Source organism: Lagopus leucura, unplaced genomic scaffold (genome assembly GCF_019238085.1).
Source record: "Lagopus leucura isolate 7727_CA_CO unplaced genomic scaffold, USGS_WTPT01 Super-Scaffold_806, whole genome shotgun sequence".
Classification (NCBI taxonomy): domain Eukaryota; kingdom Metazoa; phylum Chordata; class Aves; order Galliformes; family Phasianidae; genus Lagopus; species Lagopus leucura.
Genome location: NW_024962260.1, coordinates 8,076,426 through 8,091,830, shown reverse-complemented (window position 1 = coordinate 8,091,830; position 15,405 = coordinate 8,076,426). Strand labels below are relative to the sequence as shown.

The 15,405-nt window shown below is 44.8% G+C and overlaps 1 protein-coding gene across 15 annotated transcripts in view; it reads right to left on the bottom strand.

Moving 5' to 3' along the window:
* FBRSL1 (fibrosin like 1) overlaps positions 1 to 15,405 on the bottom strand; it is a 416,097-nt gene that overhangs the window by 145,707 nt on the left and 254,985 nt on the right. For all 15 annotated transcript variants that reach the window (XM_042865414.1, XM_042865419.1, XM_042865413.1 and 12 more), the window contains one exon: positions 2,423 to 2,452. In XM_042865414.1, coding sequence (XP_042721348.1) covers positions 2,423 to 2,452 — 30 coding nt within the window. The remainder of the gene's footprint in view (positions 1 to 2,422; positions 2,453 to 15,405) is intronic.

The following is a 15,405-nucleotide window of genomic DNA, read 5'->3' as shown; positions in this document are numbered from 1 at the left end:
GTAGGAGGTGGAAAATTTCAGTTTTACATCTAGCTCTATCACTGACTCAGCCTGCACCGGGACGTGAGCATTCTGTCATCTTCCCTCACGAGGTACACACAGATGACAGTGATCTGCTCCCGATGACTAACAAAAAGTGTTGTGCAAATCAAAGCACATTAGTAATTCCTGCCCTGCCCTTCATTAGTGCCAGTGTGTAGGTTTACCTAGAGGAAGCTGCTTCTTGCTGACCGAGCAGCAAAGCAGGATTGTTCTGCAGCACTGCAGAATGAAGCTGACCCCTCATGTAATTTGGGAAGCCTGATGCTGGTGAGAGTGCATCCAACACTCCATCTGCCTGCAGGAGACACACAGCAGTATCATTTTTGCCACCAAATGGAAAGGGGAAAAAACATTCCTCAGGGCAGTCCCTCAGGACAGTCACGCCAACATGTTTATAGCTCCCTGTTGTATCTAGCCAGGTTAAGTTTTAGACAAACACCGAATGGCTTTCCAGGAGAGTACAGTATGAGAAGGACTAATGCCAACAGCCAGGTTGTGCTCCCCAGCTGCAAGGCAATGTAACATTTACATCATCCCCATGAAGTCTCCTCACTTCAGTCTTGTTGAGCTTACACACACGTGCACACATCTTTGCTGACAAGCAAAGGAACCCTCCTTACTTCCAGAGACCTGCTTAATAGAACGAGTGTCATGTCTCACGTCTGCAGGTCAGGCAAGGGATAGAAAGATGAACTCGCTCTGCTCTCCTTATGAAGAAAAGAAACGTTACTAAAAAGTTGGAGTCACCTTAAGGAGAAGGTAGTTGGGAAATACGGGAGCCCAGGAGGTCAAATTACTTTTATAGATATGTAAAGAAATGCCACATTAATGGTTAGAAATGCTGTAATAGCCTTTCATTTGCTGTAAAGGACAGTGAGCGACCGGCCAAACGCACTGCAGCTTCCTCTGAAGGTAACCTCAGATCCCACATTCTGAAAGCTAATCAATGTTGTTCAGATTTCAATTTCTTCTCTACAAGGTGAAGTCAAACCTAATCTAACAAATGTCAGTCTCAGATGTAATGCTGCTAGCTGGGTCTACCAGTGTAATTTAGATAATCATTAATAGCATAGCTGTATAATAAAACTACATGTCACTTACAACTTCATCTGAGGTTTGACTGGCAGATCTTTAAACAGTTTTCTAAGTGATTGCTTTTACTTTCTTTGATTGGGCAGCCTAAGAAATGGTTTAACCCCACGGTACCTGAGCTTTTAGGGAATAATTTCTCACCCTCCCCATCCCAGCCGTCAGATCTGCTGCATAACTTTGGGAGAACCAGAACTTGAGCGTTGGTTTCTGGGAGTGACTTTACACATTACAGACACAAAATAAGCACGGCGTCTTTCATTAAACATAAATGGCGTAGATGTTTCCTTTCCATCAAGGTTTCTTCTCAAGACACACATTTTGCCATATTCCAGGGATATTTTGGGTATCTGGTGGGATCTCTCAAAGACGCTCAAGAAACTATAAAGCTTTCAAATATTGAGAAAAAAATAAAAAGACTTAACCAGAAGCTGCTTTTAGCACAGTCTCTTGAATTCATGATAACATCCAATGTATGGCTACAGCCAAGTGTGCTGCCAAGGTGACAGGGCTGTCTGAAGTCAGCCTTTACTTCTGTAATGCTGATCCAGTACAAGCCTACGTGCCACAGCTTCTCAGAATGCAAGAGACTGGACAGCCAAAATATAATGAAAGTTTGATGAAGATCTAACCTGAGATGCCAGGTTTGATCTGCCAGAACAGAAGTCAGCAAGGAATACCAAAGTCTTTCATACGTTTGATGCTTAAGAGCACGGTGCAACTGTGGCTATGTTGCCAGACTTCTCGGTTTTCCTTGCAAAGGTGAAAAAAGAAATCCCTACAGAAAACCACACCACTGCCACCTTTCAATGACCAGCCTCTGTATCAAAAGAAAAGGTCAGGAAAATCATTGCTCTGTGATAAATATGCATGCAACACGACACAGCGCTCCTTGGCAGACAGCGCACTGCCCTGGAGGTGGGTGCCACCGTCCCACCTTCTGGGCTGATTACAAAACTGACGTCTGCAAAGGGTACTGTAAATAAAATATGGGCTCCTGGCAGGTTATCAGAGGAGACTTCCTCTGAAACAGCACCAGCACTGTGATTTGGGTCTCACCGAATGCTCACACACTAATTGAGACACTATTCCGTTAACAAGAGTTTCTCTTCTGTAAACTAGTGAAAACCATGAAGTGTCTGATCCAGTGTTTGCTTCCTTCTATTATAAACAATTTTAAATCTGACATGAAGCCTGGAGGAAAAATATTGCTTGTAAATTCATTCTTATTTTGACTGTGAGGGAATTTCCAAGCTAGTAAAGCACATGAAAGAAGAAAATTCAGTCTTACCTTATCGTCAACATCACTCTCGCTGTCACACTGTGGGTTAGAGAGAGAAAAAGATAATGTGAAAAACCTTCATGTAGAGAGATTTTTTGCATCATCTGCTTAAATCTTTAGGATAGCTGTTTATGATGTTCTCAGTTCAATGAAACATACACTTTTGATGTCTGCAGTAATGCCTTTTAGATTGCCAGCATAAACCAAAGCCAATTTCTCTCTTTTTATACAAAAATATGGTGTACTCATACTTTAATGGGTGACGGAGAACTTTAAACAAAAAAGACAATCAGCTGTGCATTATAAAAACAACTGTACCATGAACCCCACAACAGAAAGCATGCCTTTGTATCAGCCCACACTGCACAATATATCCTAATGGTCCTGCACTGCTCCACCTTGATAAGCACTTTGTCACCTAACAAGGAAACTGCAAAACCAGCAATCAATTTCTAATTTAATGAGTGGTACCGGGAGTAGTAATTACAAGACATCATAAATTCTGGTCCACTTTTTAGTTTGAATCAGATGACGATCCCAGGAGGAAATGTTTGCTCATAAAGAGTTTTAGAGCAAAATCTCTTTCAGCCTCTGAAAATGAAACGCACAGCACAGGCGGCTGTGCAGAAAGGGAAGTGGAGCACTGAATGTTTCAGGACATGCACTGGGGAACACTGGGGAACATGAATGAACCCCTGGTTGTCTGTTATGCAAAGTGAGCAAAGCGTTCTGCAGCGTTGGTGCCCAGTGTGCATTTCCTCCCGCAGGTCAGGCTGCATTTCTGCAGCCCCAGCACTCTGTAGCTGCACTGTTCAGCAGGGCAGTGCTGTGCCCAGCCACACTGTGGGAATGGTCCACAGGAACGCACGTGCTTCAGTGGCATTAGTGTAAAAGAGGGAACTGAACACTGTGTCATTTTGCCCGTTCTCACTCCTCCCATTGGCGCTGTCATGTCTTCTTATCCAGAAGTCACAAAGCAGAAAATTCAGCTGTGACATTCTCTGCTTTCCGCAGATTTCTGAGAGACTATTTAATCTGTTTTTCTTGTGCTTGGCACACGGAATGATTGACCTCAAACACTTGAGGAACATTTTACTCTTAAATTCTCTGAAACACAAAAGCACACGAAGGACAGTGACAGAGCAGAGGGGTCTCCCGCAGAGATTCTGCAGCGAGGACTGCTCAGCTTTCCAATTTACTCCTTATTTCCATTTACCTTCAGAGGAAACACTTGGTTTAAAGCAGCTGTTTTTCTACAGTCTTGACTAAGCAGAACTCTCTTCCTTTTGAAATGAAACTGTGCTTCACACCGCCCCTCCTGATCTACAGCACAGTTTCCAGAGAAATCCAACTGTTTAGAGCGCCGCACACAGCTCTAACCTCATATGGAGCCATTCTGGAACAATAAGAGCCCAAAGCAGAGAGGGATGCAGTGGCAGGATGGGAGGGTGCTGCTCTGTGGGGCTGCAGGCGGTGCTGGCCAAGTCCCTTGGGAAAGCAGCACTAATGCCTGCAGACTGCATTAAGTCCTGCCCAATTGCTTTGTGCACAGACAAGAGCATCAGAGAGCCTCATCTTTAGCAAGTGTTTTCCTGTGAGCTGCTTGTGCTTTCTCATGGATTTTTATTTTCATCACTGAGCTTTATGAAAACTACTATAGGAAACGCAGTTTCACAGGTCAGACATTCAGAGGGAAGAACAATCAGTCCTGATAAATCATCAGCGGCAGCCATTTGCCACTCACCCAAGCCCACGCTGTGCGACCACAATGAGAGGTCTCTGCTCCAAGGAGCGCCAGGCTGGAAGGACACGGGCCGTCCATCAGCCCTGAGCCGTGCTGGGACAGACCTGCTGGGTGGAGGCTGCCCCACTACTCGCTGCACTTCTGTTTGCTAAGATGGTGCTAATTTGTGCTGACAAAGCAACACAGTCATCAAAAACAAGAGGGTGGGGAGGAAAACGCAGTCGCAGGGTTGAACTGTGTTACTGACAAACGCCGGCTGCCCAGGAGGCCTTTCTCCTCCAGCCAGGCTGAGCCCAGCCACGAGCACGCGGCTGCTGGGGGCTGCGTGCATTCCCTGCTGCCAGCACAGCCGTGAGCATCACAAACATGGTATTATTTTAGGCTCTGGACCCACTGTCAGCTAAGGTAACCGCAGCTCGTGTCCTGCCCAAAGCACTCGCTCCACCTGCACGCTGACAGAGGCAGCGGATTTCGATGACGATTCACTCTTGCAGACTTTGGTCTAAAGCACACTGCAGTGGATTTACTCTTATTGCAAAAATGGAATAGAAATTAATAACTAAGTCCGTGTTGCTTAAACTTTACGCATAGGCAATATCTACTCACATTTTAATTTGTACAGCGATACTTAGAATGAAAAAGAAGATCACATACATTCAGAAAGATGATGTCTAGAAAACATTCAAAATGATCATTAGAACTTGGATGCTATTGCTGTAAACGTGGGTAAACATGTTACTAATGCAACAGCACTACAAACAGTAATAAATCTAGGTTTAAAATATTTGAGAGCAGATGTAGAAAATTTGGGGGAAACTCAGTAACCATTACCATTCCAACAGGCTGTAGGATTTCAGTTGTCTCTGTCTTTTTGTACCACAATCTGTCTCTGCCTTTCCTGTTGTAATACATTAAGAGAACAGGCTTTTTCTGGCTTTTAAGAGAAGATTCTTGTTGAAAACAGATTTGGCCTCAAAACTTCTTACATCTATAATGAATATAAAAAACCACTGCAGATGGTTTGTGTTTCTAAAAGGTGCAGAACTGCCTTATTTAGATGCCTAATTTTGCTTTGTACCAATATGCAACTTTGCCTCATGTAGATAAGCACAAGTTGTAAAACACAAGTGAACCATCAAATCCACATGCTAAGTTTTATAAACAGACATACGAAGGAAGCAAACATCTGCTCTCTGAGGACACATTTTTTCCTCATTCAGCATCGGAAAATGCTCCATAATTAATTGTTTTTAAAATGAAAAAGCAAAGAATTTAGTTTCATTTTAGCTTACATCTTCCTTAGCTTTATCAGCAGCGTTGCAGTCCTGCGTCTGAAGAAGCCAATGGGGCCCATGGATGCAAGTATTGCTCTGCACAGACACAGGTCCCAGCCACACAGCTGTGACTGCACAATGTGTGCTTTAGGAACTGTCCTTCTGACAGCAAGTTGCACAACTTCTCCTTCATCCCCTGAAACTGCCGCCCTCTGGCAGTGTGCTCAGCCTGACTTCCCCACTCCCACCCTCGTAGAGCAGGCGCACAGATTCCTCTGGTGCAGCTTCCAAACCACCAGCATACCACATCTTAATGCATGTAAGAATGAAGTCTTTAACTGAACCAAAGCTACCAAGTGGTCTACATGATGAGAAAACACGGGGGGGAAATGAGCACAGCTATTTGTAGGATTTGGACTTCTGCTCAATGTACAGCGTCCTGGAAAGTGGAGAACTGACCACAGCCCTGGGCACATGGCTGCCCACTCCCATTAGCTCCCACCGGCTCCTACAGGGAACAAACAGGCTGCTTTGGTGAAAAAGCCCAAGCTTCACCATTCATTTAGGCTTTCTTCTCTTTAATTTGGAGAAATGCGCTCCCACATCGGCACACAGAAACAGGAACCCGCGGGCTGCGGAGCATGTGCCGCACTGAGAAAACAGCGACAGCAAAACCAGCCCTGCCCGGGACACTGAGGAAAACAGAACCGCGTTGACCCCATCCCCCTGGGGGGGTAAAAACACCACAGATGGCAATGGGCCGGTGCAGTTTCTGTGGCAACAGCTTGACTTATCTTTGCACTCTCTATTCCCCAGCCTCCACCTCCCTCCCTGCGTCAACAAAGAGCGACTTGCATTGGGGTGGTGTAGGATGGGCAGGGACTGTAAGGGAATAATGAAGTCAAAAGAGAAACTTGGGGTTGACCCAGAGGATTTTGTGCACGTCTGAAGAGTCAAGTGGCTTGGGGCGCAGGAGCAGAGGGCTGAGGCTCAGCGGGGCTGGCGGTGCTCCTCCAGGAACACATCCACCTCTGAGCAGCTGCGGGGGGACAGCAGCCCTTGTCAAAACAGAAGGTTAAAGAAAATGAGCGGAATGTCAACTGTTGACAGCCATGGGGCTCATTGAAAGACAAAAGCTTCAATTACCTGGATTTTTCTAAAGGCCTGTTAACACTCCTGGTCTATAAGCGAAACTGTAAACAGGCATTGTGCTGGGTTCATAAAGGCTTGTAAAAGGGTTATTCACTGCCTTGTGCCAATTGCCTCTCAATGCCACCAAGAATGTTTGCAAAGCCAATCCCTAATTGTGCTGCTTTTTGGAAACGTTTCCTTGCAGTACACACTCAAGTCAGAAACAAGCCTCCTTCCCCGCAGTGTTCAGCAGAAACAACACAGAATTCAGGCTGAACTCACCCAGTGTGCAGCAGAAAGCCCATGCAATGTCCTTCCCCTCCTCTTCGTCTTCTGCCCCGTGGAGGAGCAATGAGGTTCTGTGCAGGGGACATCCCAATGGCACAGGGCAATGGCATAGGGCTCTTCCCACTCAGGAAAGTGGCAAGATCTGTATTACGGTTTGTTTGTACTGAGATTACACATCTTCTTTTCTGGTAAGTTCAGGAACCATCAAAATAACCGTCAGCTCTTTTTATTTGCCCTCAACATTTTAACTTTCAGATCATCCAGTTTTTGTTTGCGTAATAGGAGTCCTCCATTTATTACCATGAAACCAGGCTGCCACGTAGCTGCCTCACGCCAGGAACCAGAGCTTTAAGATTAAATAAAAACAACCCAAGTTTTGCAAGGCTGCAGCAAGATCGGCAACACTTCAGTGTTATGTCATCGAGTGCAGAAAAACACAGTGTTATCTGAAATGGGGCCACATCCTCCATGTTTTAGAGAGCGGCACAGAATTCACCTCGGCTTATTCGTGTAAATGTGGCATCTCCCACTCAGCCCAAGCCTGGAGGTGTAAGATCTGCGCCGTGCCTCTGCAGCCCCAAGGCTGCTGGGTCCTGTTGTGCAAGCACTGTATGGCGCAGAAGTCACAGGCTCCTGCCCAAGTAGCTTACAGAAAAGCTCGCTTTTCTTTACTCAAAAACGCACATACCTACAGGTATTATTTATATCATGCTTATGAAGATGGTGATAGACATCTGAGCTGGCTGCGTGAACAAGCAGATTCCAGCCCGGAGGGACATGTATCCTAACCAGGCTACCTGCCAAAAAAATGGCGTGGGGAAGCATAAGGCAGAAAGAAGAGGAGCCCAAAATATTACGTAAACAATCTACAATATTACAATGCACGCTGACAGGTTAGACTACACATTTGAAAAGTTGCACAAGATATACAAACCGTGTAGATAACCACAGAGCTTACACACCCACTCAGCCCCGGAGGATGGCCGTGTTTCTGCTCTCTCCTTATTTCCAACTGCATTTAGTTACTGAGCTTCCTTTTAATAATGAGGTTCGAGGAAGCATCAGGCCTAGAACCTGGTTTGTTATTGCTTCTTTTAAAGGAGGAGGTACAACTGAGTGTGTTTTGAAGAGCCCTTCCCCCCGGGTCCTGTTTGCTGTGCTGCTGGGAGCTGCTCACAGCAGCAGTGCACACGGATGCGCGCCCGGGTGTGCAGGGGGAGGGTGTTGTTTCCTATTAAGTCTGGCATCAGATTCATGTCTGCAGGGGCTTGCTTAAGATGATAGGAAGAGAGAGTTTTATCATGAGCCAGACTGACAGAAAAGCCTGCTAATGGGACTTGAGGCATACACAGGAAAGAAAGTGCCAAAACATTAAGCTACCGCCAAGTGTCAGAGGGCCACTGATTTATTGCAGCAATTTTGCCACTGTGTCCTTTATAAGGTCCCACAAGTCCTTCCTCCTGGCAAGAAGCTGTGAGCTGCTGCAGCTCGGGGAGAAGCTGAGATGCAGAGCGCAGAAAGTGTCCAAGCGCGAGGCGGGGGCCAGGGGGGGGACGGAAATCGAATGTTGACTTGAACTTGCCCCAGGCAGCAGAGCCCTCTTAGCTCCACTGCCTCCCTGACAGTTTGATGAAATGAGTCAGGGCCTCCCTATGGCTAGACCAGCTCAGGCTTCCAAGCGCTGGGGTAGAGCTGTAAGAAACAGATTGAGCCTCAGGGCAGCAATCTTTTTTTTCTTTTTCTCTCTCTTTTTTTTTTTTTTTTCCCTTTCTCTCCTCAGCATTTGGCTGGGGGAAGGGGGAGGTTACGAGCACTACAGATGTATAGGCTGAGCCTTTGTCTGCAGAGGGGGAGGGAGAAGAACAGCAAGAGAGTATTAGCTATGGCAGCCGAGAATAGCCCTGAGCACTATAACTAATTTTGAGGGGCAGTGATGCATTGTACGGGCTGTGTGCTGTTTGGTCTGAGGGGGCCCCCGTTGTGAAGCAGCAATCAAGAGGACATTTTGTTAAGTGACCAACAGCTGTCATCTGGAAGCCCGGCGCAGGGAAGGAGGGAGCAAGGGGGAGGGAGGAAAAGAAGGGGAAAAAAAAAAAAAAAGAGCATTTGTCCCTTGCAGGCAGAGCGCATTAATCCAGCAATCTGGCACGGCTTTCACTCCAGCAGCACTCGGTGCCTCCGAAGAGCCGCCTGCCACCCAGAGATGGGTGCCTCTGCCCGCCCAGCACAGCCAGCCTCCGGCCCCCGCAGGCCCGCCAACCCACGCTAAAAATACTGTTTAAGTCTCTTTTCATTCCATAAAATTGAGTTGATCTGCTGCAGCTTAGGGTCAATCCCTCAAGGACTGTTTTTTCCCCCCTTCCCTTTTCCTTAGCGCTCATAAATTAATCAGGAAGACCCTGACTAAGTCATTTCATGCTGTACAACATAAAAGAAAGTCCCCGATGATCCAGGCGAGCATCTATTAAAAGAGGGAGGGGGTGGGAGGAAGGGCTGGAAAGGAAGGAGGGGGGAAGGAGAAAATCTCAACCTTTTTTGATTTTTTAGGATAAAAGCTGGAGGATTTTGTTACAAATTCTAGCCAACATCAAAACACCTTAAATAATTCAACGAACATGTTAAAGGGAAGAAGCTGAATGTTGCTCTGATGTTCAGTTGATGCAACGCAGAATATTACCCCAAACAGCACAGCCTGTTAAGGGAGGCAGCAGCCTTGAGCATTTCAGTTCTTTAGAAAAATGTCAGAACCTGTAAAAATCATAATTTCCAGCAACTTTTTTTTTTTTTTTTTTTTTGCATGATATAAACTCGGCGAGACTGAAATGTAGGTTTCTGACAAGCTGTTAACAAGACAACTTTAGAAATCTGTCTGGAGCTCTCAGGGAGATGGGCTGCCATTTCACTGCTTCGAAGAAGTTCATGACATGACAAGCAAAAATCAGGGAACACAGACCTAAAAACCACGGTGTAATTTTCATTTGCTTCTGTCGTGAAAGAATTCAAGCAGAAATATTAGAAGGGTGCACAACTAAAAAAGCCAGCAACTGGAAAATCATTGCTGTGGTTTGACAAGCGCATCTTCTATGCTGAAAATGGTTTCTTTATGATTACACCTATATACAGGAAAACAATTCTGGGGAAAAAACAAGGGTAATCACAAGTGATTCCCTGAGATCTGCAAAGTAAGATCTAGAGTTGCCCACTTTAAGCCAGGCCTAGGATCGAGCCCATTGGTGGAGAGAGCCATCGTGAGAAAGCGTGAAGAGCCGCCAGGTTGCTCTTGTTTGTCCCCTGCGGCCCCCAGAGTGAGAAGGGCAGAAATACCTTTCTGTAAGGCTGCCTTGGAGCGGAGTCTGGACAGATGAGTGCTGGTGCTCGGCTTTCTAATAAAAATATGTTGATTAAAAATAGAAAAGCCAGCATCCTCTGCCACCTATGCAGCAATGCCCACACCAGCTGAGAGCCTTTACCTGCTTCTTCAGACCTTCATACGCCCGCACAATGATTTTCCATAATTTCTGGATGATTTAATGATTTTTTTTCCAGAATCAATCTATTCTATTATACTGCTAGAAAAAACAGAACCATCTATCTTCACACAATATAACCCTTTCTGTGTGTAATCTTTCTCTCTATTTTTTAAGCATTTAATGGTGGGTTGATAGAGCTGCCTTGAAGTCAATTTACTGCATGTGCCTGACTCACTATATCCGCACTTGCAGCGTTTTGGTACCCTGGCATGGATGCTTTGGGAAACTCACAGACAGCTCCACAAATACAATCCTATGGTAAATTTCAGTCCGTGTTCAACAAGAGAGATATTGAACAATGTGGCTCTTTTTCACTTGTAACACCTGCAGTCATACCAACAAGTAATGCGAATTACAGGCAAAATTTAGCCCAGCCTTTGCAAGGACCAAGCAAATAATGAACTGAAGCTTTTTCACCCCATTTCTATCTCAACTCATTTCCACACAGCTCCGGTGGTGCGATCCCACAGCCTTGCTTGGGTAATTGAAAGGACAGCGCATGCAGAGCTGAATGGCTGACACTGCATTTCACCAATTTACGAAATGGAGGAGAGTCCGACAAGAAAAGAGACGCAGTTTGCCCCTCTTCTGAAGCACTCACAAGTTCCTTTCATTCTCCCCTTGGCTGGGCATTGTGTAACCCGTCACTCATTTTCTTTTCATTAGACAGACGCGCTAGGAGACATTGCAGCCTCGGTGCTGGATATAGATTTTCACCACGAAACTAGAGAAACAACCATTACTTTCTTATTCTGTGGTTGTAAGCTCTCACTAACCCCATTTGCCTGCAGAAGACCTCCTGCCTTGCTGCCTCCTTTTACCATGAGCTGGACTGGAGTTACCCAGCCCTGCTGCACTGACTGCTCTGGTGCAAGAGAATTCGCAGTGACGCACAGTGCAGAGCCACTTGACTTTTGTTTAATGCAAGGACACCTGGACAGGACGTACCCAGCAGCAGAAAAGTGGCTTAAAGCCATTATTTACAACACCGAGAGGCTGCTGCGGTTTGGACGGGGAGTAAACCTTCTTCAAAATGATGGAGTTAGGGACTTAATATGGATACAGCCAAAAGCCACTTTAACGATAATGGTCTGTCTAGTAGTTTCCCACTTAGTATAAACATCAGGTTTTTTTCTTCTGTTTGGACTGCAAACTAGTCCACTTCTGTGCCATGTCCACGTCACCATGGAGTCACAAAAAAGTACTCTGCCACTCAGCCACTAGAAGAGGATTTGTTAAAGTACCCCTGCTCTAATGGCAAACATTCAGTTGTTCTCAGCTCTCTGGCTCCACGGCACAGAACACTGTTTGGAAGTTTCATTTACATATTCATTTAGAGCAGAACATGCACGGCTGTCTTCCCTCACTGCCGAACCACCATTAGCTGCAGGAAGCTCTTAGAGAAAATTTCAGCATGGAACTCAGCAGGGACAGCACTTCTTAATACCTCAGAATCCTGCTTAATAACAGCCACCCTCCAGAAGGAGGGCGATGGGTTTGCGGTGAGGAAACCTGCTGTGATTTTTAACAGCTGATTCACATGAATGGTTACCGTATTTGATTTATACATTTCATTTCGTATACACTTGCACACTTTCTTTTTTTCTCATGCTGTCAACTTCCTTCCTCCTTCCTGCTTCTCCCTGCGGCTCCAAGTGGTGCAGCGAGAAGAGAACAGTCCAGGCTCTGCATGAAGACATCCACCTGATGACCCTACGGTTCCCCTCAAGATACTGTGCAGATCTTTGCATTCAAATACAGGCTGACCTCCTAAACATTTCTGAGACAAAATCACAGAGGTGGTGATTCATTACAGAATCTGACACCTTCAGGGATGAAAAAAGATCTCCACTGTGTCTTGTAACCACTTGTTCTGGACCTGGCAGGATGACTCTGCTGAAGTCCATTTGAATTCAGCTGTGGTGAAGCTGAGCTGATGGGTTACACATCTTGAAACACATCCGTATGATGCTGTATGCGATATTATTTTTTGCTGACTACTCGGTTAGTAACTTTGGATTTGGAAAGCAATCTGAAGGATCTACTGTGTTCTTAACATACATTAATCTGATGAAATGAAGCACAGTTCATTTTAATTTAGTGGAAATAGGAAGTTTGTGTGAAGCAGATGCTTTGCTTTGTAACCTTTGGCTATTAAGAAAGGAAGTCCCCATCAGGGACAAGGTTTGCAGTATTCATAGCTAGTTAATATAATAATTAGTATTATTTAATTACATTGTTGTTTAGATCATAGCCATGTTTGTGATGCGGCTGTAAAATATAAACCTTACAGTATCTACCATTAAAGTTTGGATTATTGAACATTCATTTTCAGGCCTGGGAAAAGGCAGCACAATATTTGAGATACCCATGGAAGACCTTTGCTTCCAAGGAAGTTCTCAGATGATGTGCTTGAAAAATTCAACCACTGCTTTTAAAATAATTCTTGAGGGATGGATGCCCCACAGACCCAGAGGCAAGCTAACCTGAACAAAGGAATTCACCAAGAAGGAAATTAGAAAAAGACTGAAAGCAAGCAAACAAACAAAAAGCCCACAACAAAACTCCCCCAAACAATAACAGAGCATGATCACCAGCTTGAGTCATTAAGAATACATATTAAGTCTTTTTCTTCCTTTTGTTCCTCTAGATCTTAAAAATATTGAAGTAGGTGATTCTTGGGAGTGGAGAACAGCCATTGCCCAGGGGTGTGTATTTGGGTGTCTCCAGTATCGTCTGAGGAATGTAACAGAGGATGTGAGCTAATCCAGTTAGCCAGTATCACAGTGGGTTATTCATTTTCGCAGAATTATGCCAGGACGAAGTTACACATTAAAGTTTCAAGGCCTATGCCATTACGTGGAAAATAGTCCTTCAGCACACTGAGCAAACCCTAAGCAATCTAAAAACATATATATTTGCTATTTCAGGGGAAATTGCAAGGGCTTCCCATTACAGCAGTACATCTGCTCCTTTCTTCTGACCCCCCTAGTTACTCATTTGTTCTTGTCACCCCTCCAGATGTCAGTGATTGATGCAAGTGCAATGATTTACAAGAAGGAGCCCGTTACCTTGCTGTTCTGCTTTTTTGACCAGCAGTGACCTTAAAGATCAAGACAAGGGCTGGAAGTACACGTTCAAGGACAGCAATGCTAGTATTCTTCACCGAACTATCCTGAAACTCTCCCAACAGGCTTTAGGTGAGGACATCTACCCTTTTCTCTTGGCTCTACTGAATTTTTAATGTGCATTTTTCTCCCACAACTATTGTGGTGATGCTCAGATGTGTGGATAGCCATCATTCAGGAGTAGAAGCTCCATCACGTCAAAAGTCTTTCCTCAGTAGTGACAGCCCCCTGTAAGCTAATCCAGACTGCAGTGATTAGAGAATAAAAGAGGAAAACATCTCAACAGGAGGGGAAATTGGAGAAAAAGAACAATAGACTGAAGAGTAAGAGTGGAGAAAAGAGCTTCCTGTGCTGCAGGACCAGTAATGAGATGGGACTACAAGCACTGTCTGTTTGGGTACAAGCTCTATCGCCTTTAATCAGTAACCAGCACTGTTAGCACAACGATAAAATTGCTCATAATTAGATGGAACAAACCGGTGTGTATTTGTCATGGAGCGAGGGTACATTCAATTATGTAAACTTTTCATTTTTCAGTAGGTAACGGTAAACACAGCTGAATGCAAAGTCTGTTTGAATGAATGGAAAATGCCTTGACTACATGTTACATTGTCGGCTCCTCTCACTGCCAAAAGTCCCTTTCTGAACCTGTTGTGATTCTTGCTGCATCAGCTGAGAGATGCTGCCCAATGACCAATGCACACACATGCTTTGCAGCCATGCATAGCAATAAAACACCAGAACAGCAACTCATGGTAATATCATTAATAGTGTGTGTCACCACCGCAGGCGTTATAAGGAGGGATTTTCTTGGGCTGTGGAGTGATGAGGTGCCCTGAAGGATGCTTTAAAGCCTTTCACGGAGCTGGACTGTGGGGAGGCTCTCCCCAGCATGATGCAAAGCACAGATAACGAGAAGCCCAGCTCCTGGGCAGCTCTGAGCAGCACTGCTGAGAAGGGCAGGTCCCACACTAACCAACGTCCATTTGAAAACAACAATTCTTTTCAATTCACACCTAACACACGTTTGTTTCTGAAGCAGGACTAGTATTCAAAACAAGCCACTTTGTTAGCTCAGCTGGTTCATGAAAAATTGCCACGATTACAAAAACAAATCTTTGTTTCCAATTTTCACTAAGCATAGCCTTAAAAGAACAAGCTGCTCATGAAAGCATGATCGTTTTTTTTTTTTTTCCCCTAAAAAAGAGAAGAAAGAAATCTTTCCTAGCAACTGCAATTATGATACTTTCATGTCAAATGAATTATATTACTGAAAATAAATCTTTCTAAGATGCACAAGAGGGTTATCTGGCTCCAGTCAGACTTATGCATTACTGGTTTTATATGTTGTACTCTACTTGATTAATATAGGTAATCAAATTATATTGCCTTCCACTGTGCTCTCAAATTCAAGGCTATAATGTTTTCAATGACAAAGTTCATAGAGTTGTATAAAAATGTACCTCATGCTGTACCAGCCCTTTATTGCCGTAGTAAAACACCATTTTCAATTTAGTAATAAGTGATATAAAACAGAGTGTCTTGATTGGCAGGGTCGTATTCATTATGCAGTGCCCTACGATACAGCACAGTTCAGAATGGAAATTTAGGGGCAGAATCTGCCACAGTCTCAGATGCTGATGCTACGGGGAATAAAAGGAGTCCTCTTCTGCGAGTTCTCCAAAGAAAGGACAGGGAGTTGGACACAAAGACACACATGCACTGTATGTGTACACACACACGGATATGGATGAAAGGGAGAAACGGACAGGAAGGGACTCATTACAGCATTCTACTGCTTGGTACAGGTTTTGTTACACAGGAGCCACTTCTATACAGCTGCATCCCATGTGGAAAAGGGAAGGGAAGGGAAGGGAAGGGAAGGGAAGGGAAGGGA